Here is a 25,368-nt window from a genome sequence, read left to right as displayed (position 1 = left end):
CATTAAGTTCTACAACTCTAGGACCGCCACGCGAGTGGACTGGCCCTCGACTTTGGGCAAACCGTGCAGGCTTTCCTTCCCATTCCCTCCACCCCCAGGCTTAGGCGCGCCCGCCAAAGCTGGGGGGGGGGGGGGCTGAGGGGCGGGGCCTGAGGGGCGGGGCCGCCTCCGCTGCACTGCGCCTGCGCTGCGCCTGAATTCCACGGGGCTGACTTTACTTCACCGGAACTCTAGCTTCTGCTTCCGGGTCGGAGCTATGGCGGTGGCAAATTCAAGCCCCGTCAACCCCGTCGTGTTCTTTGATGTTAGCATTGGTGGTCAGGTGAGCGACAGGCGGATACTCAGACCTGTCCCGAATGGAGACTGCACCGTGGGGCAGTAATGCGGAGCTCACCCACCCAGGGAGAAGGGATTCGGGAGGCCAGAAAACAGAATTGCACCGGAGTCTGTGGACTTGGCTGGGTGCGGGAGGGGAAGGGAGGGAGCGGGCATCCTCCCACCCCACCGCCGCCCCGCCGCCACCGGCCTTCCTGAGGTTAAGCCTGGCCGGGAAGGCGCGGGTGGCGCGGGAGAGTCCAAGGCCCGGAGAGGCCCGGCCCATCCCCAGCGCGGTGAGCCCTACCTGGCGGGGAACTGAACCGTCTGTGTCTGGTTTCCTGCAGGAGGTTGGACGCATGAAGATTGAGCTGTTTGCAGACGTTGTGCCTAAGACGGCCGAGAACTTTAGGTAAGGAGATGCTCCCGCCGTGCCATATTGCCTCTGCCGTTGTTTCATAGCTCCCATGTGGATTTATGTTATTATGTAATCTGTATACCTGCGTGTTTGCCGTCTAGCTGACCTGTTTGTGGGTTTGTTGGCCCTAGTGTCTAGAACAGCCCTCCCCTCCTGAGATTAGAGGGGCACACAGCTGTGATGTCATGGTAACTGAACTGTTCACTTTTGTTGTTTTCTTTTAGGCAGTTCTGCACTGGAGAATTCAGGTCAGTCTCACATGTTTTCTGCCTAGTGCAGTGGGGTGTCCTGGGGCTGCAGTAAGGGTATTGGGGTGCCATAGGCAGACCTTGAGGGATAAAAGAGAATACCCAAGGATCAGCCGTTAATTCACTTACCTTCTTTTGTGTCGCTCTTCCGGCCAGGCCATCTTTAGGAGAGACTCCCTTTGGCTCCAGTATGTTGTGAACTGAAAAGATTTAATTAATCTGTCATCATTCTAAGTCTCTTTCTTTTTGTTTATAGAAAAGATGGGGTTCCAATAGGATACAAAGGGAGCACTTTCCATAGGTAAGACATGAAACACCATTCTGAGGGCTTTCAGAAATAGAATCATCCTTTGGTATCTATAGGGGATTGGCTCCAGGATCCCCCAAAATACTAAAATTTGTGGATATTTAGATGTTTGTTTAAAATGGTATATTTACTCTTTTATTTTAGAGCCTTTGCCTGGCATGTGTGAGACCTTGCCTTTGATCCCTAGCACTGAAGGAAAATTCTTGCATCCTACACACATCCTTTTGTATCCATTTTTGGTCCAGTTGTGGGGCCTGAACTCTGGGCCTGAGCACTGTCCCTCAGCTCTTCAGCTCAAGGCTAGCACTCTACTACTTGAGCCACAGCGCCACTTCCGGCTTTTTTCTTTTTGCTTATGTGGTGCTGAGGAATCGAATTCAGGGCCTCAGGCATGCAAGGCAAGCACTCTGCCACTGAGCCACCTTCCCAGCCCCCAGTATCAATTTTTTGTGTGTGTGCTAGTCTTGAGGCTTGAACTCTGGGCCTGGGTATTGTCCCTGAGCTTTTGCACTCAAGATAGTGCTCTACCACTGGCGCCACCATGATCCTCAGATCTCGGCCTCCTGAGTAGCTAGGATTATAAGCACGAGCCACCAGTGCCTGGCTTTCTTCTGTATAATTTAAATCATCACTAAATTACTTATAATACCTAATTCAATGTTAGTGCTTTGTAAGTACTTGTAATATATTGTGGGGAAAAGTTTACCTGTTTGTACAGATTATAATATTTTCTGAATATTTTTGATGTTCAGTTAGTTGGTTCAAGAGCGTATAAGATAGGGAGGATATACTGTTCTTCCTTGGAGAATGAGGCCATTTAAAAGAAAATAAAACCAGCGGCTAATTCTGAATTGTCATGTGAATGCAAATTTTTTTATTTTTTATTTTTTTGCCAGTCCTGGGGCTTGAACTCAGGCCCTGGGCACTGTCCCTGAGCTTCTTTTGCTCAAGGCTAGCACTCTACCACTTGAGCCACTGTGCCACTTCCAGCTTTTTCTTGTTATGTGGTACTGAGGAATTGAACCCAGGACTTCATGCATGCTAGGCAAGCACTCTACCACTAAGCCACATTTCCAACCCCAGATTTTTTTTTTTAAAGAATACAATAGTCTGCATTATATCCTGCTGGTTGATATTAACTCTAAGATGCCCTAACTTATATTTAAATGCTGATTTTATGGTTAATAATACTTTCAACCCACTTGCTTCTGGAACAAATAATAATGTTGCAAGCCAAAGAGATTAAAGACTGTTTTGAAATCATTATTAACTTACTATTTCAGTGATGAAGTCAGTGTTTTTCTAACCATAGAAATTCTTGGGATCTTTTGCTGTCTGTTTCAGGGTCATAAAGGATTTCATGATTCAGGGTGGAGATTTTGTTAATGTAAGTATTTACTTGTGTAAGTATTCCTTTGTTATTAAAAAAAACTATAGATTTAGGTGTTGATACTATTTCTGTTGCTGCTGCTATTTTTACTATGGGGACCCAGTCCTGAGACTTAAGATCAGTAGTATGAGCAAGAGATAAGATGTTCTGAGGATTGCTGTCTATTACTGACTGTACCATTGCATAACAGACATCTGTACTTAAATTGAATCATTAACTTCCATGTTCCAAACTTCAAACTTTTGTGGCCAGAATCTAAACTTTTCTACCTAACCTCTCAAGGAATCTCCTATTGACATTTTGGTTTATAGTTACCAGTCTTATCTGAGAGAGACAGAGAGCATGAGAGAGGGGGTGTGTGTGTGTGTGTGTGTGTGTGTGTGTGTGTGTGTGTGTGTGTGTGTGTGTGTGTGTGTGTGTGTGTGTGTGTGTGTGTGTGTGTGTGTGTGTGTGTGTGTGTGTGTGTGTGTGTGTGTGTGTGTGTGTGTGTGTGTGTGTGTGTGTGTGTGTTTTCAAAGTTAACACCATACTAACATCATAACATAATATGAGGCTATTTGGGGTTCTCCAGAGAACTAACCAACAGAGTAAATAGGTTGTGTGTGTGTGTGTGTGTGTGTGTGTGTGTGTGTGTGTACATATGCATGTGTGTATGTGTATATGTACATGTAACCATAAGGAGGTTTATTAGTTGATATATACAATCTCAGAGCCTGAAAACTTCCATGATGGATATCTGCAAGCTAGAGAGCTAAAGCATCCAGGAGCCTCAGAACTGGGAGCTGAAAGTGTAGCCCCCCAGTATGGGGCTGAAGGCCTGGAAACCCTTGGAAGGTTGCTAAATACAAATCTCAAAATCTGCCTTGGTAGCTTACCCTGTAATCCTAGCTATTCTGGAGGCTAATATCTGAGGAAACCACCTGAGCAGGAAAGTCTGTGAGACTCATCTCCAATAAACTACTCAGAAAAAGCCAGAAATGGGTCTGGGAATGTGGCTTAGTGGTAGAGTGCTTGCCTAGCATGCATGAAGCCCTGGGTTCAATTCCTCAGTACCACATAAACAGAAAGAGCTGGAAGTGGCACTGTAGCTCTAGTAGTAGAGTGGTAGCCTTGAACTAAAGAAGCTCAGAGACAATGTCTAGGCCCTGAGTTCAAGCCCCAGGACTGGGAAAAATAAAAATAAAAAAGCCAGAAGTGATGCTGTGGCCCAAGTGGTAGAGTGCTGGCCTTGAGCAAATTAAGCTCAGAGACAGTGACCAGGTATTGAGTACAAGCCCCCCAGGATATACACACACACACACTACAAGCCCCCCAGGATACACACACGCGCGCGAGGCAGCAGCAGGATGCAGGGATCCCACTTAGGAAGGATTAGTGAAGTGGGGAGGAGAGTGTTTTCCTTTTCTTCTGCTTTTTCTGTTCTATGTATCTAGGCCCCCAGTTGATTGGATAATGCTTACCTAATGTTCACTCTCACTTCCATATCCTACCTGTCAACCTCTAGAAACACCCTCACAGACATGCCCAGAAGTAATGCTTTGCCAATTGTCTAGACATTCCTTAATATAGTCACCCTAAATCAGACATTATACATATTATAGTTTAATATTTTGTTTGGAGTAATTGCCTGTACTTTGTCTTGTCATTATGTTTTTAAAAACATGCTTTCTAGTAGCTACCTTATGTTATAATTGGAATGTATAATTTATTCGAACAGTCCATTATATTAACTATAATATATAGTTATCTATATAATATATAGATTGCTTTCTATTGCTGGCTCTGAATAATTAATTTCCCTGCTCTGGCTTCTGGATGGCAATAGATAGTGTGATGATAGAGGATGGCATAGGCTCATTGGAATATTGAAATTGTCCCAAATGAGACAGCTGGAAATGAACTTCTTTTTTCTTTCTCTTCTGTGTTTATGTATGGGAGTTAATGTTATATTAGCATATTTGATTGTTTATACAGTGCAGATTGAGTATGTCTTTAACTGAAGTACTTGAGATAAAACATTTCACTTTTGGAGTATTTGCACAGTCTTTACCAATTGAACATTCCTAATCCAAAATGGAAATTTCTTTTTTTTCCTTGTCAGTCATGGGGCTGGAACTCAGGGCCCGAGCACTGTCCTTGAGCTCTTTCACTCAAAGCTAGCACTGTACCACTTTGAGCCACTGAGCTACTTCCAGTTTTCTGGTGGTTAATTTGGAGATAAGAATCTCACAGGCTTTCCTGCTGGGGCTGGCTTTGGGCCATGAGCCTCAGATCTCAGCCTCTTGAGTAGCTATGATTATAGCTGTGAGCCAAAATGGAAAGATTTTGTATTTTAAAACTTTTTGAGTACCAATATGACACTCAAAAAAAGCTTTAGATTTTGAAGTATTTGGATCTGGGATTTACAGATTAGGCATGTTCAACAGTACTACATCTACATTGTTTGCCAGATGTTTTTCATAGTATCAGATTGAATATTCCTGACAACTATAGATTGGATAACTTCATCCTTACAAGATAAAAAACTAGTGGTTCTTCTTATCTACTTTTTCTTCGTTGCTCTGAATATATCTGTGCTACATTTTCTTCCTGTCTTTTAGTCTATCTTGCAGAAAATAGGCACCTCCAACTTCTAGTTTTATGATACAACTTGAGTGACAGCATCTATATTCCATTTCTAGATTCCTAAGATTGATTCTAGCTGTCCCAGTATGAGTTAGGGGGTTTTGTTGGTGATGATGGTGGGATTTTATTGTTGTTGTTGTTGTCTTTTGAGCTAATGTTTGAATTCAGGGTCTCATAGTTGTTAGATAGGTGCTTGTTATTTTTGAAATAAGAGTCCTACTTCCTGTCCAGGTGCTCATGTAGGCTGCAGTCTGCCTATTTTAGGCTTTCATCATTGCTGGTATGAGAGATGTGCATCATCCTATCCATCTTCCCTCTGTAGTGATGGAGGGAATTTTTCTGATAGGGCTAGCCAAGAACCAACTTTAGTATTTATTATGTTATTGCAGGTCTAAGAGTTGTCTTTGGGAATGACTAGGTTATATATGCAATAATGTATTATTGTTCTCCACTTTGCCTGTGACTGATCTTTCTAGAGGTGCAGCTGTTACTCTCTTTTATCCAACTGGTAAGATGCCCTGGACAGTGTGGGCTTGCATAGGTCTATGGGGTGGGTATTATTTTTGTCTTCTGTTTTCAGAAATGATGAAATGATGAAACCCATGGCCCCAGGCATGTTAGGCAAGCACTCTACCACTGAGACACTTCCCATGGGCTGGGATGTGATAACTAAGGTGACCAATAAGACTAAGACACTAGGCTATGGATGCAGTGTTTTTCCTCTAGTTTCCAGGGTAAACAAAACTCAAGGCCACTAACACTTCCTTTCTGTCTGCTCAGGGAGATGGTACAGGAGTTGCCAGTATTTACCGGGGGCCATTTGCAGATGAAAATTTTAAACTTAGACATTCTGCTCCAGGCCTACTTTCTATGGTAAGTGAGCTGTAATCAAGATTTGGGGTTAGATTAATAGCCAACTGCCTTCTAGCCCCTTGTTGAAGCCCATTCCTTTTCTGTTGAATGGGAGCAAATGCTTTTCTCCTCTTAGCTCTGGCCTTATGTCTTCCACTCCCACCTTCTTAACCTGTTACATTGTTGGCAGGGTCTGCTAGCAGGCTGGGGAAATCAAGTGATTTTTGATATGTGTTTGTTACCTTTATTTGTGCTGGAACATGTGGCTGGGCATGCCCACTTATGCTTTCAAGATTTGGTGTTCACCTGCTCATTCTCCAGCTTAGCCTGAGTCACTCATACCAGCCTGTTACCCACACTGCTTGTTGACACCTCTCCTGCTCTTACTCAATTGGTTTTGCTCACCACACCTATTCCCGTGTCCTGGAGCCCTTATTCCCACTCCTTGCCTCTCTGCCTCCCACCCCTACTACCAATTTCTCTTGATCAGTGCCCTAATTCTCACTCCCCCAGTCCCAAGATGTATATGCACATTCTCTTGCTGCTCTGTTCACCCATGCTTTACTCATCTCCTCAGGTATTTATGGTAAAGCATAAGGCTATACACATGATCCCTGCCACTCTGACAATATCTACAAAGGGAAGAACTTACACACAATGACTAGTCCAGTGTGATGTAATCTGTGCCACCAATGTATCTTAATACATTAGGTGAAGGCATCTAAGTGTACCTAAAAAGATCATGACCCAGAGGAATAAGGAACATTGCTGCTAAGGGGTAGGAGAAACCTACCCAGATAAGAGGAAAGCAAGTTCTTTTTTTTTTTTTTTTTTTTTGTCAGTCGTGAGGCTTGAACTCTGGGCCCAAGTGCTGTCCCTCAGCTCTTCAGCTCAAGGCGAGCGCTCTACCACTTGAGCTACAGTGCCACTTCCGGTTTTCTGGTGGTTTATTGGAGATAAGAGTCTCACTGACTTTCCTACCCGGGGTTGGCTTTGAACCCCAATCTTCAGATCTCAGCCTCCTGAGTAGCTAGGATTACAGGCGTGAGCCACCAGCGCCCAGCTAGCAAGTTCTTAAAGAAACTTTGTGCCAGGTGACGTAGGAAGAAAGAGCATTACAGGTCCAACATATAGATTCTACATGGTTTTGTGACCATGTCATAGCAGGTAGTTTATTCAAGGAATTCAAAAGTAATGAGAATATAGGCTGCAACAAGGACAAATGGGCCTAGCTCCTAAAGTGCCAGAAAAAGTATGAAGTAGGCCTTCTTTCATAGGTTTTGGAAGCCTTATTCTACTTTTTCTGAGCAGAGTTGATCAGTGTTACGTTTTTGGATAAAAACCTTGGCTGTGGCATGAGTACTGCTGGGGATGGAAAGACCAAGGGAAGGAAGCCATTTAGGAGGCTACCCTAATAAACTGGGTGAGACTAGTATAGCACACAGTTTGCGAACCCTCTTTTAGGAAAGTCACCTGGGCAAGAACAAATGTGCAGAAGTAGCTTAGGTATGCTCTTCAACTTTTTGTTTATGAGGATTAGAACCCTTCTTTGTGCATGCCCTGTGCATGTGTTGGGAAGCTCTTCTCTGCCCACTTTAGGCCAGCCCTAGCTAAGTTGTACTGTCACATACATAGCCTAGTTGTGAGTTTTTGTTTTGTGTTTTTTTTTTTTTTTTTTTTTTTGGTCAGTTGTGGGGCTTGAACTCTGGGCTTGGGCGCTGTCCCTGCACTCTTCAGCTCAAGGCGAGCGCTCTACTGCTTAGCCACAGTACCACTTCCAGTTTTCTGGTGGTTGATTGGAGGTAAGAGTCTCACAGACTTTGCTGCACAGGCTGGCTTTGAACCATGATCCTCAGATCTCAGCTTCCTGAGTAACTAGGATTATAGGCGTGAGCTACCAGCTCCCAGCTTTACATGTGATATTCTTGAATACATATATACACACCAAAAATAGCCGCACTTTACTCCCTTCATCTTAAAAAACCAATAGCTTTGTCTTACATGGGAGTTTTGAAAATATATTATAAAATTCCTTGTTTTAGAGATCACCCCTAGACATGGCTTTAATGTGCTTGTATATTTCATATACATTTCTTTCCTTCACAGTTGAAATCTAAAACTAATTTTTCTTTCTTTCTCTTTATTTTTCTTATTATTTTTATTTTTCTCCCTCTCTCCCTTTCTTTCTCTCCCTCCCTCCCTCCTTCCTTGTCTGTCTGTCTGTCTGTCTGTCTGTCTGTCTTGGGGCTTGAACTAAAGGCCTGGGCACCGTTCCTGAGCTTTTTGCTCAAGGCTAGCACTCTACCACTAAAGCCACAGCACTACTTCCAGCTTTTTCTGTTTATGTGGTACTGTGGAATTGAACCCAGGGTTTCATGCGTGCTAGGCAAGCGCTCTACCACTAAGCCACATTCCCAGCCCAGTAGCCTATTCGCAAGCGCTCTACCACTAAGCCACATTCCCAGCCCAGTAGCCTATTCTTTTATAACCCATTATTAAATATAATAATGTAAAAATAATTTCAAGGAAAGAATAGGAAAAGATGTAACTAAAGAGTCTCAGATTCTCAGTTTAAACTTTTTACTGGAATGTTTGGCAATAAAAGATTTGGGACAATAGCTATAAAAAAGAATACTCACACACCAGACATAAATTGCAGGTAGTCTTTTTTTTTTTCCTAGCTTAGCACTAGCATAGCAACTTCCTGCTCCTTGTTACTATTTTTATAATACAGTACAAAGCCATTTAGACACAACAGTTTATTGCATAAGCAACAGGTCTTTTCCTTGCTAATTTGTAACTACAATCCAGTTGTAACTAGTTTGCAACTTACTACACCAAGTAATATCACATAAACAATCAGTCTATTATAAAAACTCACACTGTAGGAGATTTACACATTTGTTAAAGGGTAGAGCTTGTGTGTTCTTTCCTTTCTATCCTTGTGTCCTAAATTAGGCCCTGACTCACAATAAGTTGTTGAATAGAAGCATGGAGATGACAAGACTACAGGCTTTTGGGGGAATCTTGCTCTTCAGATAATATGGCCAGGAAAACTTACTGCAAGTATGTTTGGTTTCTGTCAGGCAAACAGTGGTCCCAGTACAAATGGCTGTCAGTTCTTCATCACCTGCTCTAAATGTGATTGGCTGGATGGGAAGCATGTGGTGTTTGGTAAGTCCTACTCCTTTCTTATTTTCCAGGCCCCATTGTCCCCAGCCCCTAGGTTGGGGTTCCCAAAAGCTCTAGTCTCCACACTGATAGAACTGCTCTTAGCAGTTGTAGGGAAGATGGAAGTGGTCAGAAGGAAGAGAAGATGTATGGTTAGAAACCTAGCAGGAAGGACAAGGGATTATCTGATGTAGTTTGTAACCACTTGGGCAATATGCTTTCTAGGAGGAAACTCAAATGCTAGGACAAAAGTAATGCCAGAGGCAGCATTGGTGCAGCAAAACTTTGGACTTTCTCAGACCTGAGCTTCAGCCCTTAATTACACTGCTTATTGTCTGTGACCTTTCACTTCATTTCACCTTACTGAATCTTAAAGCCCTGAAGTTAGTAAGAGGATCTAATGTAATGATAGGTAAAAATGGGCATTGGGAGCTACAAAGTGCTGTATATGTGAGAATAAAGTCTAGCTCATATTCTTCCTACAGGAAAAATCATTGATGGACTTCTAGTGATGAGAAAGATTGAAGTAAGTCATGCTTGGGTATCTTCTTTCTCAGCCTTTGTAGCCTGGTACAGTCTGCTTTGATCAGGCAGTTAGAGAAGAATGAATGGACTCACTACTGTCCCTGCCTCGGTATACATACCTTCTTAGGAAGCAGAGGAGAGGACACATATCTTTTTTAAGTTTTCTTGGCCCCATAAGTTAACCTCCCCTGAGGTTTAGCCTCTGAAGACACCATAACCTACTTGGTATTGCAGTCAAAATCCTTCATGACCTGTTCCCTTCTTGCCTCTCTATGGCTCCTTCTGCTGTAAGTGCCTCTTCTATTCCAATCATATCAGGCTAACAGGTCTTCCCTAAATATACCATACATATCCCTCCATGCTTGCTATTCTTTCCTGTCCTGAGCCTTTGCTTGGGCTGTTCTTGGGGAAGGCTTTCTTTTCTCCTGGTGACATCCTATTCGTCTAAAATGTTTCCTTCTCTGTGAATTCTTCTCCTAACCTCTTTAAGAATCATTTTAGTTATTCTACTTGCCCCTTGTATACCTCTCTCTTAACTTACGCATCACAAGGTTGATATTTTCTCAGTGTATTACATGTTCTCCTTGGTGTATTGTTTGCTTTACCTGCCAGCTAGGACATGTACTTGCTGAATCTTGGGTCCTTAATGTAGAGGCATCACAAAGATTCAGTGAGAGTGTAAGCAAGCATCTGAGTATGTGAATCTTCCCTGTGCTTGCTTGCCTTGTGTGTATGTCTGTGTGTGTATTTACTTGTGTTTGTGCACTTATAAGAATTGAACCCAGGGACTTGCACACACTAGGCAAATGCTGTACTACTGTATTTTCTTTTCTAGAATGTTCCCACAGGCCCCAACAATAAGCCCAAGTTGCCTGTGGTAATCTCACAGTGTGGGGAGATGTAGTCCTGATGAAGACTGATTCAGGTAAGTGTGCCTTCTTCCTACTGGTTAGCAGAGTGCATCCTGGTCTACTGGAAAGAACTTTAGACTTGAAGATGCCGGTTGAACCCATTTTCTCTGTATGTGAACTTAAAGAAGTCCCTCCCTTCTCTGAACCTGTTTTCATTCTCTCAAGATGAAAATACTTATTTCTTAGGGTCATTTTAACGATTAAAATGGGAAGAGTTACTTTTCTATTACTTTTCAGTGTACAGAGTATCAACATGAAAACCACGTAGATAGTTTCTAACAGCACTGTTAAATTAAAGTTCTGTTCAGCACTACTACTAGAAGGACCTGGCTTCAGCCCTGGGAGACTCTGGACAACCAGAAGACACATCTGTCCTAAAGGTTCTCAGAACTGACACTGCAGCTGGAAAGGTGGCTCAGTGGTAGATTGCTTGCCTTGCATGCATGAGGCCCTGAATTCGATTTCTCAGCACCACATAAGCAGAAAAAGCCGGAAGTGGCGCTATGGCTCAAATGGTAGAGCACTAGCCTTGAGCTGAAGAGCTGAGGAACAGTGCCCAGGCCCAAGGCCCAAAGTTCCGGTCCCATGACTGGCAAAAAAAGAAGAACTGACACTGCAGTTCCAAGCCCTGACTTTTTTTTTTTTTTTTTAAGGTATTTTATTAAAATACATGAGGGGCTGGGAAGGTGGCTCAGTGGTAGAGTGCTTGCCTTGCATGCATGAGGCCCTGGGTTTGATTCCTCAGTACCACATAAGCAGAAAAAGCCAGAAGTGGCACTGTGGCTCAAGTGGTAGAGTGCTAGCCTTGAGCTGAAGAGCTGAGGGACAGTGCCCAGGCCCAGAATTCAGGCCCTATGACCAAATAAAATAAATAAATAAAGTACATGAATTTTATAGGGGGAGTTTCATTGTGACATTTCCATACATACTTACAATGTATGCATCCAGATCTACTTCACCTCTCTTCATCTAACACCTTCCCCTCTTCTTCAAGCAATCTCAATAGATTCCATTGTTCTGTGTTCACATGTGCAATATGAAGTATCCATTTCCACCCTCTCTCAGCTTAGCTCCTTCCCACTGGTACCTACTTCCCACATAGCCTGTTTTACTTTCCTGTCATTGTTTTTCAGCATATATTAATTGTACAAAGAGGTTTTGCCATGTAACTACATGAACATTTATTTTAATTTAATCAGATTAACTTTTTTATTGTGATTATGATTTTATTTAATTTCAACAACTTTCTGAATATTGAATTGTCATTCTTTTCCCAAAATAGTACTCTAGTACTCTTTTGTATTTTTATTTATTTATTTTTTGTCAGTCGTGGGGCTTGAACTCTAGGCTTGGGCACTGTCCCTGCGTTCTTCAGCTCAAAATGAGCGCTCTACCGCTTGAGCCACAGCACCATTTCTTTTTTTATTTTTTTGACTGTTACCATTAGGTACAAAGGAGTTGTGCAAAGCAGTTTCCACTTAACAAAGCAGTTTATGAATACAATATAGCTTGATCAATGTCACTCCTTTCTCACCCATCCCCCCCCCACCTCTTCCCTCAATCTTCTTAATTTTTTTAGGATATGCATTGGATTTGGATCTTTGTCTGCATTTCCCCCCTCTTCTCCTCGTCAGTAAACTGTTATTTTTCTTGCCTGAATCTTATTTATTTATATTTTTTATTGTGAAAATACCATACAGAGGGGTTACAATTACATGGGCAAGGTAACGAGTGTATTTTCAGATAAACTTTTATTACTCTCTTTCCTGGTATCCCCACATACCCTATTGTTCAACAGCTTTCAGTGAGTTTCCTGTGCCATTTTTCTTGCATAGATATAATGTATTTTGATAGTAATTGTTTTCTACCATCTTCTACCTCCTCCTTTCCCTTTATAGGTTATATTACATATAAAGTCTAAATTCCACAAATGAGCGAAAAGATACAATAGTTGCAGGTCCTGACTTTAATTTGACAGACTCCTACGTTCACATTTTACATTGCTAAACCTCCACAGACTTTCTTCCTATCTATAATTTGCCATTGCCTGCTTTGTGCTAGACAGCATGTTAGCAAAAAATTGAAAGGTGTGGCTACCTTTCAGGAGCTCAGGAAATAAAACATACTATCTTGAGTAACATTGCTCAGTTTTGAGAGAGTAAAAAAGAGAATTGATCACTTGCACATAAATGAACGTATGTGAGGGATGGTGTTTTGTGTTTCTTTTTGATTGTCTTAAAGCTATAGAAAAGTTAGAAAAATACTGCATTAAACACCCATTTTTTAAAATTTTATTTTATTTTGTAGGTCATGGGCCTGAACTCTGGGCCTGGGTGCTGTCCCTGAGCACTCTACCACTTGAGCCACAGTGCCACTTCTGGTTTTTTTCTGCTTGTGGTGCTGAGGAATCGAACCAAGGGCCTCATGCATTCAAGGCAAGCACTCTACCACTGAGCCACCTTCCCAGCCCTTAAATGCCCATTTATTTGTATAATATTTTTGTTCATTTTATCTTAGTTTGTTTTTGCTTTCCTTTCTTCCCTCCTTTTCCATTTCTTCACCCTCTCATTCTTTATGGTCCTCTTCCTTTACTCCCTTCCCTCCTTCCTTTTCCTCCTATCATCCATTCTTTCCCTTCTTTCCTTTCTCATTTTAAAAGTACATACTTTTTTTGGGGGTGAGTCTGGTTGTGAGGCCTGAACTCTGGGCCTGGGCGCTGTCCCTCAGCTCTTCAGCTCAAGGCTAGCGCTCTACCACTTGAGCCACAGAGCCACTTCCGGCTTTTTTCTTATGTGATACTGAGGAATCAAACCCAGGGCCTCGAGCATGCAAGGCAAGTGCTCTACCACTGAGCCACCTTCCCAGGCCCATAAAATTACATACTTCTTGACATTTCATGCCTAAAAACTTAGGAATCCTTTTTTTTTTTTTTTTTGTCGGTCATGGGGCTTGAACTCTGAGCTTAGGCACTGTCCCTGTGCTCTTCAGCTCAAGGCAAGCACTCTACTGCTTGAGCCAACAGTGCAACTTCTGGTTTTCTAGTGCTTTATTGGAGATAAGAGTCTCACAGAGTTTCCTGCCTGGGCTGGCTTAGAACTGATATCCTCAGATCTCAGCCTCCTGAGTAGCTAGGATTATAGGCGTGAGCCTCCTGCGCCTGGCAGGAATTCTTAAATATAAATGCCTCCTAGGGGCGGGGAAGGTGGCTCAGTGGTAGAGCGCTTGCCTTGCATACATGAGGCCCTGGGTTCGATTCCTCAGCACCACGTAAGCAAAAAGAAAAAAGCCAGAAGTGGCGCTGTGGCTCAAGTGGTAGAGCGCTAGCCTTGAGCTGAAGAGCTAAGGGACAGCGTCCAGGCCCAGAGTTCAGGCCCCATGACTGGACCCAAAAATAAATAAATAAATAAATAAATGCCTCCTATATAACCACAATAATATTATGTAATTGTAAGATAAAGTAATATACTAGGTTTAATTAGGTAGCCAATGCACTATTAGGTACTCCTATCATCCATTCTTTCCCTTCTTTCCTTTCTCATTTTAAAATTACATACTTCTTGACATTTCATGCCTAAAAACTTATTCAGACCTAAAAAGAAGTGCATGGTGGAGGTGCTGGCCAAAAAGGGGAGACCCACCCCCAGGCCAGAGCTTATCTAGGCCAGGGACAGGAAGAGGTGTGTCCAGGTGGGGGAAAGGTGTGGCCACATTCAATCTGGATATGACCTCAGGGCCTGGGACCCTCCTATGGTCAGATGGGAGGAGTGACCAGAGGTGGCCCATGATGTGACCTAGCAGGAGGGGTGGGTAACTGCTTCCAGGTGTGCCAGCTACCTACATAACACAGATACTGGGTGGAAACTTAGCCAAGAGGTCTGCACAGGGCCTGCCTGGCCCAGGGCAGACCTTACATGTAATGCATCTCAAACTTTCCAGTTGCCCCCAAAGTAATGTTTGGGTTTTCGTTGTTGTTATGTTTTGTTTTGTTGCTGTATTGGAAATTGAATTCATGGTCTCTTGCTTACAAGACAAGCACTGTACCATTTGAGCCACGCATTCCAGCCCTTCCCATTAACTTTTTTTGTTTTTGTTTTTGTTTTTGCCAGCCCTGGAGCTTGAACTCAGGACCTCGTCACTGTTCCTGAGCTTCTTTTTGCTCTAGGCTAGCACGCTATGACTTGAGCCACAGCACCACTTCTGGCTTTTTCTGTGTACATGGTACTGAGGAATTGAACCCAGGGTTTCATGCCTGCTAGGCGAGCCCTCTACCACTGAGCCACCTTCTCAGCCCCCCTTCCCATTAACTTTTATAGCTTAAAGGATAAGATCCTAGACAAGCACGTTGGAGTTCTCAGGTATTTGGGAACCTGAAGTATGAGGATCACTTGCTCTGAAGTTAAGAACAGCCTAGACAACAATGAAATCCCTTTCCATAAATAAATAAATAAATAAATAAATAAATAAATAAATAAATAAGCAAAGTTCCCTTATTTCTTTTGGTTGTTTATTTTTAATTACACAGTATCAAATGGTTAGCCATTCCTAAACCCCTTCCCTGTCCAAAGGCCACTTTCTTACCACTTTAGTGTATGTTCATCTGGTCCTTTTCTTTTTCCATCTAAGTTTTTGCAAAGATTTTTTTTCCCTATGTAAATTTGTTATTATGTGTGGAAAACTTTTCCTTCTTAGTTCATGTGAAAAGTACTTCAAATTAAAAATAAAATATTAAATATTCTGTAAGACATTTGTACAATACTAACTTACCTTAATGATTTGAATAATTACATTTTTGTTTTATATGTTATAACTGTGTTCTCCAGGATGTATTTTAGAAAAAGTTTGGCATTATGTTGTTTAAATTCAAGAGTAGGCTGTTAGGGGCTGGAAAGGTGGCTCAGTGGTAGAGCGCTTGCTTTGCATGCTTGAGGCCCTGGGTTCGATTCCTCAGCACCACATAAGAAAAAAGCCGGAAGTGGCACTGTGGCTCAAGTGGTAGAGTGCTAGCCTTGAGCTGAAGAGCTGAGGTACAGCACCCAGGCCCAGAGTTCCGGCCCCATGACTGGACCCAAAAAAAAAAAAAAAAAAAAAAGAGTAGGCTGTTAAAATTTATCTATTTGGAGCCGGGTGCTGGTGACTCACGCCTGTAATCCTAGCTACTCAGGAGGCTGAGATCTGAGGATCGCGGTTCAAAGCCAGCCCAGGCAGGAGAGACCTTGAGACTCCTATCTCCCATAAACCACCAGAAAACCGGAAGTGGCGCTGTAGCTCAAGTGGTAGAGCACTCGCCTTGAGCTGAAGAGCTGAGGGACAGCGCCCAGGCCCAGAGTTCAAGCCCCACGACCGACAAAAAAAAAAAAATTATCTATTTGGGGGCTGGGAAGGTGGCTCAGTGGTAGAGCACTTGCCTTGCATGCTCGAGGCCCTGGGTTCGATTCCTCAGCACCACATAAGTAAAAAGCCGGAAGTGGCGCTGTGGCTCAAGTGGTAGAGCGCTAGCCTTGAGCTGAAGAGCTGAGGGACAGCGCCTAGGCCCAGAGTTCAGGCCCCACGACCGGACCCAAAAATAAAAAAAAATAAAAATAAAAATAAACTTGTGATCATGCCATAGCTTCCCAGGCACTGGGACTATAGCTGTGTGCTACTATACTCAGTTCTTATTTTATTTTTTTCAGTCCTGGGCTTGAACTCAGGGCCTGGGCACTGGCCCTGAGCTTCTTTTGCTCAAGGCTAGCACTCTACCACTTGAGCTACAGCACCACTTTTGGGGATTTTTCTGTTTTGTGGTACTAAGGAATTGAACCCAGGGCTTCATGCATTCTGGGCAAGCATTCTACTACTAAACCACATTCTAAGCCCCTCTAATTTTTTAAAATATCTTTAAGTATTTGTACAAAGGAGTTATCATTTCACAAATCAGTGGCTGTTCTAAAGTTTGATAAGGTTAAATATCATTTCCTTAATGGCTTTTCTCCTTTGTCTTGAATTTCATTACCTCAGATCCTATATGTCTTCTCTATTCTTTTGTAATTGCTACAGTTTATTATCTAGAATTTTTCTGTGTAGTATAAGCAACCATTTTAATTACTATACATACCTCATATGTAAAATGTTTTGTGTTCAGAGCATCTGGCACCTAGCAGTAAATTTCACTATCTTGTTTAAGAAGTTTACACAAGGGGCTGGGAAGGTGGCTCAGTGGTAGAGCGCTTGCCTTGCATGCCTGAGGCCCTGGGTTCGATTCCTCAGCACCACATAAGCAAAAAGAAAAAAGCCGGAAGTGGTGCTGTGGCTCAAGTGGTAGAGTGCTAGCCTTGAGCTGAAGAGCTGAGGGACAGCACCCAGGACCAGAGTTCAGGCCCCACGACCGGACCCAAAAAAAAAAAAGAAGTTTACACAAGTGAACTGCAGAATGGCAAGTATTTGGGGTTGAGACCTGGAATGAACAAATGCTGAGAAAAGAATGCACACGTGTGCTGGGAGTAATACAAACCTTTCTTTTATCCAGACCTAGTAGATAACCTGATTCTTCCTTTCTGCCAACAATCAGGGCTCCTTGGACTTAAACCTGCCCTTTCTTATCAATAGCTGATGTCCATTTCTTACTCTTTTACTCATTTCCTTGCTTTGACTAAAGTTGAGGCTTACAGGTCCTTTTCCTTCTGTAGATTGATCACTAGATGGATGTGGTAACACAATTTATAATCCTAGCACTTGGGAGTCTGAAGCAGAAAGATGGGCAGTTTGGAGTCAACCTGGACTATATAGTGAGTTCATGCCAGTCTGGGCTGCATAGTGAGACCCAGAAGAATAAAGTTTAGAAATTCTTTACTTTCACACCACTTTTCTGTGTTATCCTGGGGTCTTACTAACCTTAACCTGCCATAGTTCTTCCTCCATTATTGCAAAAGTACCAACTTTTTAACAAGTTTTCCTGGAGATTTATGTTTACGTTAAAGTATGAGAAATATTATCCAATTTAATTTAACATCTATTATAACTGTCTACCATTATTCTGCCCCAAACAAACCTGAGGAATATGACACATCGATGTAAAATTAGAGATACGTAGCTGGGAAGAAAAGGGACAGGATGATGAGCCTCCCACCCTGCCCCACACAAACCTGGGTAGAGGCTGGAATTTCTCATTCCTAACCAGCCCGCAGTAAAATTGATGTAGATGCTGAATGGCAAGGCTCTGTCTAGAGAAAAAAAAATTGTCTTTCCATTGAGAACATAACATTTTCGAAAAAAGAGTCAAACATAGGAAAAGACATCTTGATGGGCCAGCAAGAATCCACTGTATTGATATCAAGGTATTACCTTATCATGCAGCTGAGGTCCTGGGCTCTATCTCTGAGAAAATGGTATGAGGAAACTAGATAGGAGACTGGAGACAAGTGAGGTCAGCTGGACCTCCCTATGTAATATTTCTTCCACAACTTCTTTGAGTTTTGCTGTCTGAGGTTCTGACCTTGAATTTTTCTATACAGCTCTAGTTGTAGGAACCTTAGTTTCATCTTAATGGGTCTGTTGTAGTCAGAACTGGATTCTTACTGCTTACATGAACTTAAGGACCAATAAAAAAAAAAGAACTGGCTCTAAAATCTTAAGCCGCTGGGCTGGGAAGGTGGCTCAGTGGTAGAGCGCTTGCCTTGCATGCCTGAGGCCCTGAGTTCAATTCCTCAGCACCACATAAGCAAAAAGAAAAAAGCCGGTAGTGGTGCTGTGGCTCAAGTGGTAGAGCGCTAGCCTTGAGCTGAAGAGCTGAGGGACAGCGCCCAGGCCCAGAGTTCAGGCCCACAACCGGACCCAAAAAAAAAATAAAAAAATAAAATCTTAAGCCACTCTGCTAGTCACCCTTCCTGTGACTTCCAGGTCTGGTACCAGTACCAAGTAGCAGTGCTTTCCTCAGTTCCTTGTAGTCCAAATTTCCCTACAAGTAAGCCATTTGGGGCACATGATCAACTTAATGTCTGGGTGCTTCCCATACTTATCAAAGATAAATGGGAAACACTACAATGATTATCTTTTAATATTTACATCTTAGGAAAAAAATCCGTAGTTAGTATATAATTTTGCTTACAAGGAGGCAATATTGGAATTCTTTTTTTTTTTTTTTTTGGTCTGAGACCAGGCCTCAAACTCAGTATCTGATGCTTTCACTCATTGGCTGATACTGTACCACATGCCTCCATCTCTGACAGTATTAGAATTCAAATAGTGATTAGATATCATTACAGTTCTGAAGGTGCTGTTTGAGTTAAATCTAGGACCTCATTTTAGAATTCCTGGAGCTGTGATATATACTATAGGGGAAGATTGTGAAAGATGTGTTAGTGGTAGCACTAGTTAATTAAAGTGGGCCCCATAGCATATGAGGCTACAGATTTGAGAAGCCCTTCAAAGAGTGTAACCTCTTGGGGAAATTGACCAATACAGTATAGTACTGGATTGGAGGTTTGTAGAACAAGGGAAAGGAGATGTGAGAGTGTGGGTCTGCCTGTAGTGGTTTGGAAAGACAGCTACACAAGAGTACAAGAAAGAAGAAAACTTGTCAGGAAGGTCTGGGAGAGTATTTCAGGCACAGGGAACTACATATACAAAGGCATAAAAATAGGAAATATAAGCAGAATTTATATAATTTAATATGAGGAGAAAAGAAAAGCAAACAAGATGAGGCAGAAGGGAGGCCAGGGCCAGTTCCAAAAGCCAGCAGCACCATGCTGAGCAGCTCATACTATTCTGAGGGGAGGAACTGGACGCGAAGCAATAAATCACTCAATCCCTGGAGAGTCTTTTGTGCTCCTGAGATTCTCAGAGGTGGTCCTGAATCTCCAAAAAGAACTGGGCCAATAGGATTCATTGAAAAAAATTGTGGATGAAAATACTACAGTTGAACTTCCTTTTTCAGAAGATGATTCTGGCTATAATGTGAAAGTTGGGCTGGAGACCAGTCCTAGTCACTGCGTAGTTCAGGCAAAAGAAGAGGTTCTGTATGAAAATAGGAGGCTGTCCTCGACACCTGTGAGATTTGGCAGCTCCTACTTGCATATCTGTTGCATGACACTATTCCCTGCTCTGAAAGCTAGCAGCTCTGCCAGCTGAAAAGGATGGAGTGGGGAAAGGATGGAGCGGGAGAATATCTGGCCTCATTCCAGTAGAATCTAGTACAAAAGCAAAGCTGCTACATTGTAATCAGGTATTGAACATATGCACTCTTCCACTGAATATTGTTCAGCCTTACAAGAAAAAGTAGAAGATCTGTCTTCTTAGCAAGATTTCCAAGGTAAACTGAGTGGATCAAGATGTAGTACATTGTGTAAACTTGACACAATTTATATTTTCTTTCAGAAATTTCTTCAGCAATAAATAGCAGACCACTAATAGAAACTTCTATGGAGTAGAGATAGTAACAGACTTTCTTTTTAGTTTGTATAGTCCTATTTATGTTTGAATTTCCTAACTGAGCAAGCATCTTAGAAGAGAAATACATATCATATATATGTAGGTGGTTTTATTTGTTCTTACTCATAAGAGACAGGGTCTCTTATGTCTCAAGGCTGGCCTCAGTTTCACTAGGTAGCATAAGCTTGTGATCTTCCTACCTTAGCCTTCCAAGTGCTGGCATTCCAGGGTTGTGCCAGTTTATATACATACTTTTAACTATAGTTCATGTATATAACTATATATGTAGTTTTAACTAAACTTGAGCCGGGCGCTGGTGGCTCACGCCTGTAATCCTAGCTACTCAGGAGGCTGAGATCTGAGGATCGCGGTTCAAAGCCAGCCCAGGCAGGAGAGACTGTGAGACTCCTATCTCCAATAAACCACCAGAAAACCGGAAGTGGCGCTGTAGCTCAAGTGGTAGAGCACTCGCCTTGAGCTGAAGAGCTGAGGGACAGCGCCCAGGCCCAGAGTTCAAGCCCCATAACCGACAAAAAAAAAAAAAGAAAAAGGAGGAGGAGGAGGAGGAGGAAGAAGCAGCAGCAGCATTATTATCATCCTCATCATAGTGGTCTGGTTTCTTGTTGCTCTCTGCAGTATGATGCCAGGACTCACTGTCTCTCAGAGGAAGGTGTGGGCACATTGGGGGGTGGCCCAAGGAGGGGGACAAGAGTACCTTGAGTCGGTTCACCCACTTTTTTAAAGTACAACTGCAACTATAACCAGAGAGTGTGAACTTTCCTGTTGTATTCCTTGTATGAAAACCTGTTCTGGAGCTCCACAGAGCCTTGATGCAAAGGACACAGGCTTTGGAGATAGCCAGGCAGACCAGGAAACCCCACTTCTGTCTAACTCTGTAGCCTTAGTTAAGCTACTAAACCTCTTGTGACTCTAGTTTGCTCCTTAGCATAGAGATAATATATACTGCAGAATTGGGAAGGGTAAATAATAAATGAAGCCATATACTTGGCAAAGTTTATTTCTCCTTGGTTCTTTTGTTAATACACATCTCCACTTAGCTCTAGGGAACCAAAGGTCTGACCTATGCTGACAGTGAAGCTGGTGCTGCTCTTTGGGAAAAAAAGAATCAGGAGTATAAAAGAGAGCTGGGGAATGGCCCTTCATGGTTCCCTTGGGCTGCTTAATTCCTACTCCCTTACTGACCTCCCCATTTCTGCCATTGTAGGTCTTCCCTAGCCCTGGATGATTTTCTGGCTCTTGGTTTTGCTTCACCACCTGCCACCACTTCATTAGATAAAGAGACCATGGAAGTGCACAGACTGGAACCAAGATTATCTGTTTAAATTTTCAATTGTAAATAAAGGATTTTTTTTAATATGTTGTGGGTTTGTGTGTGTTTATTAGCATATTTAAGTTGTACAAAAGAGGTTTGATTGTAACATTTCCATACATGAATACAATGTATCCCCCATTAACATATCATTCTTTCCCATCCTACTTCTCAAAATAATTTCAAACTGGAATGAGGGAAAGGGGGATGTTGTCCAAAAAGAAAAGTACTCATTACCTTACTTATTGTTTAACTGCAACCCCTCTGTACATCACCTTTATAACAATAAAAAATAAAAATTAAGCTGGTCGCCAGTGGCTCACGCCTACAATCCTACCTACTCAGGAGGCTGAGATCTAAGGATCACACTTCAGAGCCAGCCTGGGCAGGAAAGTCTGTGAGATTCTTTATCTCCTATAAACCACTCAGAAAACTGGAAGTGGAGCTGTGGCAGAGCGCTAGCCTTGACTTGAAGAGCTAAGGGACAGCACCTAGGCCCACAGTGCAAGCCCTACAACGTACCAAAAAATTTTTTTTTAAATCTGGGCACTGGGAGCTCACACCTGCAATCCTTGCTTCTCAGGAGGCTGAGGTCTGAGGATCCCAGTTCAAAGTCAGTCCAGGCAGGAAAGTCCATGAGACTTATCTCTAACCACCAGAAAACCGTAAGTGGAGCTGTGGTTCACAGTGGTAGAACAATAGCCTTGAGCAGGTTTCATTATTCTACTTGTATGTGGTGTGTGTTTACACATGATTGTAATGATTGTCCTGTCTCTTCACTCCTCAGCTTCAGCTAGGAAGACTGGCTCTCCTAGGAGGCTAGTACAGGCCAGAGTCAAGAGCTTGCTATTGATAGTTGATGCCTCTGAGTTACAGTCTTAGCATTCCCCTCTTAGATTCAAGCTGATTGGAAACCAGCCAATGCCCCAGGGCTTTAGAGCACTATTTATTCCAAGGGTGCACTAGGTTCAATTTAATCAGTTTGGAGCCTGTGGGAAAAGTGCCACTAACTTGGGGTATTTGGGTATGGGAGACCATCTGATAGAATGTGTCTTGATCATGATGAAATGGGAATCATTTAATCAAATCTTAAACGGGGGTAGGAGGGGGGGAAGGAGAAGATCTTTTTAAATGTCTTAGTGAGGCCCCTTCAGAGTCCTAGCTTCCTCACCTGTAAAAATTAGGATGTTGGGCTGGGAAGGTGGCTCAGTGGTAGAGTGTTTGCCTTACATGCATGAGGTCCTGGGTTCTATTCCTCAGTACCACCTAAGTAGAAAAGGCCAGAAATGGCACTATGGCTCAAGTGGTAAAGTACTAACTAGCCTTGAGCTGGAGAGCTGAGGGACAGCACCTAGGCCCAGAGTTCAGGCCCCATGACCAACAACAAAAAATTAGGATGTTATTCCTACCAACCACACAGTATTGAAAGGGTCAAATAAGAGAATAAAGGTCACTTAAGTAGTAATGTGCCTTACAGCATGTTAGAATCCCACTGTGCAATGCTAAAAAGGGAAAGAAGAAAGTAAGTTCCCCAATTGTCCTCTAATGAGGCATTTTCTGTGTCTCTCATTCCTACTTTATTTCTGTCTTAACGTCAGAGACACCATAATTACAGCAACAGAAGTAACAGGTGAGCTATGAGCCCCTTCAGTGTACTGGGGATACAGGAGGTAGCAAGCCTTTTAAGTACAGATGTGTGTGTGTGTGTGTGTGTGTGTGTGTGTGTGTGTGTGTGTGTGTGTGTGTGTGTGTGTGTGTGTGTGTGTGTTTCTACCTAGCTAAGCAGAGTTTATGAAACCCAATGGACACATTACAGGAGGAGATATGGTGAAATTGTAAAGAGATGGGAAGGAGGGTAAGCAGCTGTGATTGTGAGCTGACAGTCTTGTGATGTGTTATGCAGCTGAATTCATTTATATCTGATACCTACATTCCAGCCAGTCTTGCAGTAGAGCTACAAGAATAAGGCCCAGGAGACAGCAGTTTCAGCTCAAGGTGATGAGCATTATAATGGGTGCCTTTTAGGTGCAGAAAATGGAGTGTGGTGGGCTTTTTTTGTTGTTTCTAACTACTATGTCCCCAGCACCTGGAAAAGTAAGCATCTAACACCTAGTACTGTGAATGATGGTGGTATGTACATGATGTGGAATAAAGACATCGGGTAAGAGGAAAAGATCAAAAAGCCTTTTTGTAAGATAAGTATGATTGAGATTTGAGTGAGGAAGAGGCAACTGTTCTAGGCCAGAGTGTAGGAGATGGACAGGGTAAAGTTACTTAGTGGAAGAGATTCTTGGGATGAATCCTCTTGCCCAAAGGCAGCAACTGAACTGTGTGTAATGTGGTCATAGATAGGTGGGTAAGGTGAGCTTCCAAGAAGGCAGGGACTAGCAGAACTTTGAGAGCTCCCACTTAGAGATTAATTTCAACATAAACTTGCTTCTGTGGTTCAGTTAGCCATCTCTACAGTGGCTCTCAGGTGGTGGCTACAAAGAAACAAGTTTCTTGTTTAACAGTTAATCTTCCTGGCAATTTCATTCAGCATGAAAAAAGCTGAAGTATCTAGATTAGTAAATTACATACTTTTTCTAAGTAACTTTTTAAAGACAAATGTTACAGAATTGGTGTTGCTATTTCAGAAGCCACACCTTCCAAGTAGTTACTGTTCGCTTGTACTTAGGAGTGTTCTGGATCTTTTCTAAATGTCTTTGTAACAACTTGGGGTTGGGGAGGGTTCTCTATAGGGCATGCTTTTGAAGCATCTTTACTGTTCCAAGAATAACTTCAAAAGGATGTTAAGATAATTTTTTTTTTTTTTGGGTCCGGTCGTGGGGCCTGAACTCTGGGCCTGGGCGCTGTCCCTCAGCTCTTCAGCTCAAGGCTAGCACTCTACCACTTGAGCTACAGCACCACTTCCGGCTTTTTTCTTATGTGGTGCTGAGGAATCGAACCCAGGGCCTCGAGCATGCAAGGCAAGTGCTCTACCACTGAGCCACCTTCCCAGCTGCTGTTAAGATAATCTTAACATTAAAAAGTTATCTGGGGGACTGGACGTGGGTATTGGTGGTTCATGCCTGTAATCCTAGTTACTCAGGAGGCTGAGATCTGAGGATCAAGCTTCAGAGCTAGCCAGGGCAGGAAAGTCTGTGAGACTCTACTCTCCAATAAACCACCAGAAACCTGGAAGTGATGCTCTGGCTCAGGTAGTACAGCACTAGCCTTGACCTGAAGAGCTGAGGGACAGAGCCCAGACCCAGAGTTCAAGCCCATGACCAACGAAAAAAAAAGTTTTTTTTAAATAGGTAAATAGCAGCACTGGAATCTACCTGCTTTTCTATATATATAAAACCACTATAAGCTTTTTCACAGGGATTACTAGCATACCTTCCCAAATAACCTTTCTGCACTGTCATTTAACACATGCATTGAAATATTACATGTTACACACTATATGTTCAAGGAACGAGGAAGGTTTAGAGGCCTGAAAATGAGAGGGACTCATAAACTAGTGATAGACCTAAAAAATTTAGCAACAAAGGAGAATGGAAAGGAAATGTTACAGAGAATAGTATGTAACAGTCCAAAGGGAGCAATGGGTGAGGGGGAGGAGAGGTCTCCTGGAAAAGTGGACAAGGAATGTGGAAGAAGAGTGGGGAGCGGCTTCCAGAAAGTCATAAAAGGACCTCAGGATCAAGGAAGTTAGGTATGTCCTAAGAGTAATGGTGGTTCCTGGCAGATATAAATCTAATGTTTAAAACAACACTGGCTGTTGTGGGGAATATTAGATTGAGAAAGAAGTAAGAGACAGGAGAGTCCAGCAGTGTTTTAAGCCGAGGATCAAGAAATTGCAGCTGGCTATGCAGATCTTCCTGCT

The 25,368-nt window shown here is 42.7% G+C and overlaps 1 protein-coding gene across 6 annotated transcripts; it reads left to right on the top strand.

The window, feature by feature from the left end:
- The first annotated feature begins 218 nt into the window (after window positions 1-218).
- LOC138803457 (peptidyl-prolyl cis-trans isomerase H) lies at window positions 219-21,547 on the top strand. 6 transcript variants are annotated; one of them, XM_069987493.1, is made up of 10 exons: window positions 219-322; window positions 663-727; window positions 958-981; window positions 1,238-1,282; window positions 2,633-2,675; window positions 6,084-6,176; window positions 9,242-9,329; window positions 9,812-9,852; window positions 10,687-10,776; window positions 21,393-21,547. In XM_069987493.1, exons 1-9 carry the CDS (start codon window positions 257-259, stop codon window positions 10,753-10,755), a joined length of 534 nt encoding a protein of 177 aa, XP_069843594.1. In that variant the 5' UTR covers window positions 219-256; the 3' UTR covers window positions 10,756-10,776; window positions 21,393-21,547. The 6 variants fall into 6 exon arrangements, with proteins under 6 accessions (XP_069843594.1, XP_069843597.1, XP_069843596.1 ...); XM_069987496.1 differs by lacking the exon at window positions 21,393-21,547 and adding an exon at window positions 15,076-15,176; XM_069987495.1 differs by lacking the exon at window positions 21,393-21,547 and adding an exon at window positions 13,070-13,447.
- Window positions 21,548-25,368: the final 3,821 nt, after the last annotated feature.

This window comes from Dipodomys merriami, unplaced genomic scaffold, assembly GCF_024711535.1.
Source record: "Dipodomys merriami isolate MVZ:Mamm:240054 unplaced genomic scaffold, mDipMer1.0.p SCAF_34, whole genome shotgun sequence".
Lineage (NCBI taxonomy): Eukaryota > Metazoa > Chordata > Mammalia > Rodentia > Heteromyidae > Dipodomys > Dipodomys merriami.
Note: the sequence above shows the minus strand (reverse complement) of the source record. Positions and strands in the feature narration are given on the sequence as shown.

Bases quoted from the DNA above. Each gene is read 5' to 3' on its own strand.
- LOC138803457 (XM_069987493.1), top strand. From the start codon at position 257: ATGGCGGTGGCAAATTCAAGCCCCGTCAACCCCGTCGTGTTCTTTGAT. The intron at 728-957 runs GTAAGGAGATGC...GTTTTCTTTTAG, and splicing joins AAGACGGCCGAGAACTTTAG to GCAGTTCTGCACTGGAGAAT. The intron at 982-1,237 runs GTCAGTCTCACA...TTTTGTTTATAG, and splicing joins TTCTGCACTGGAGAATTCAG to AAAAGATGGGGTTCCAATAG.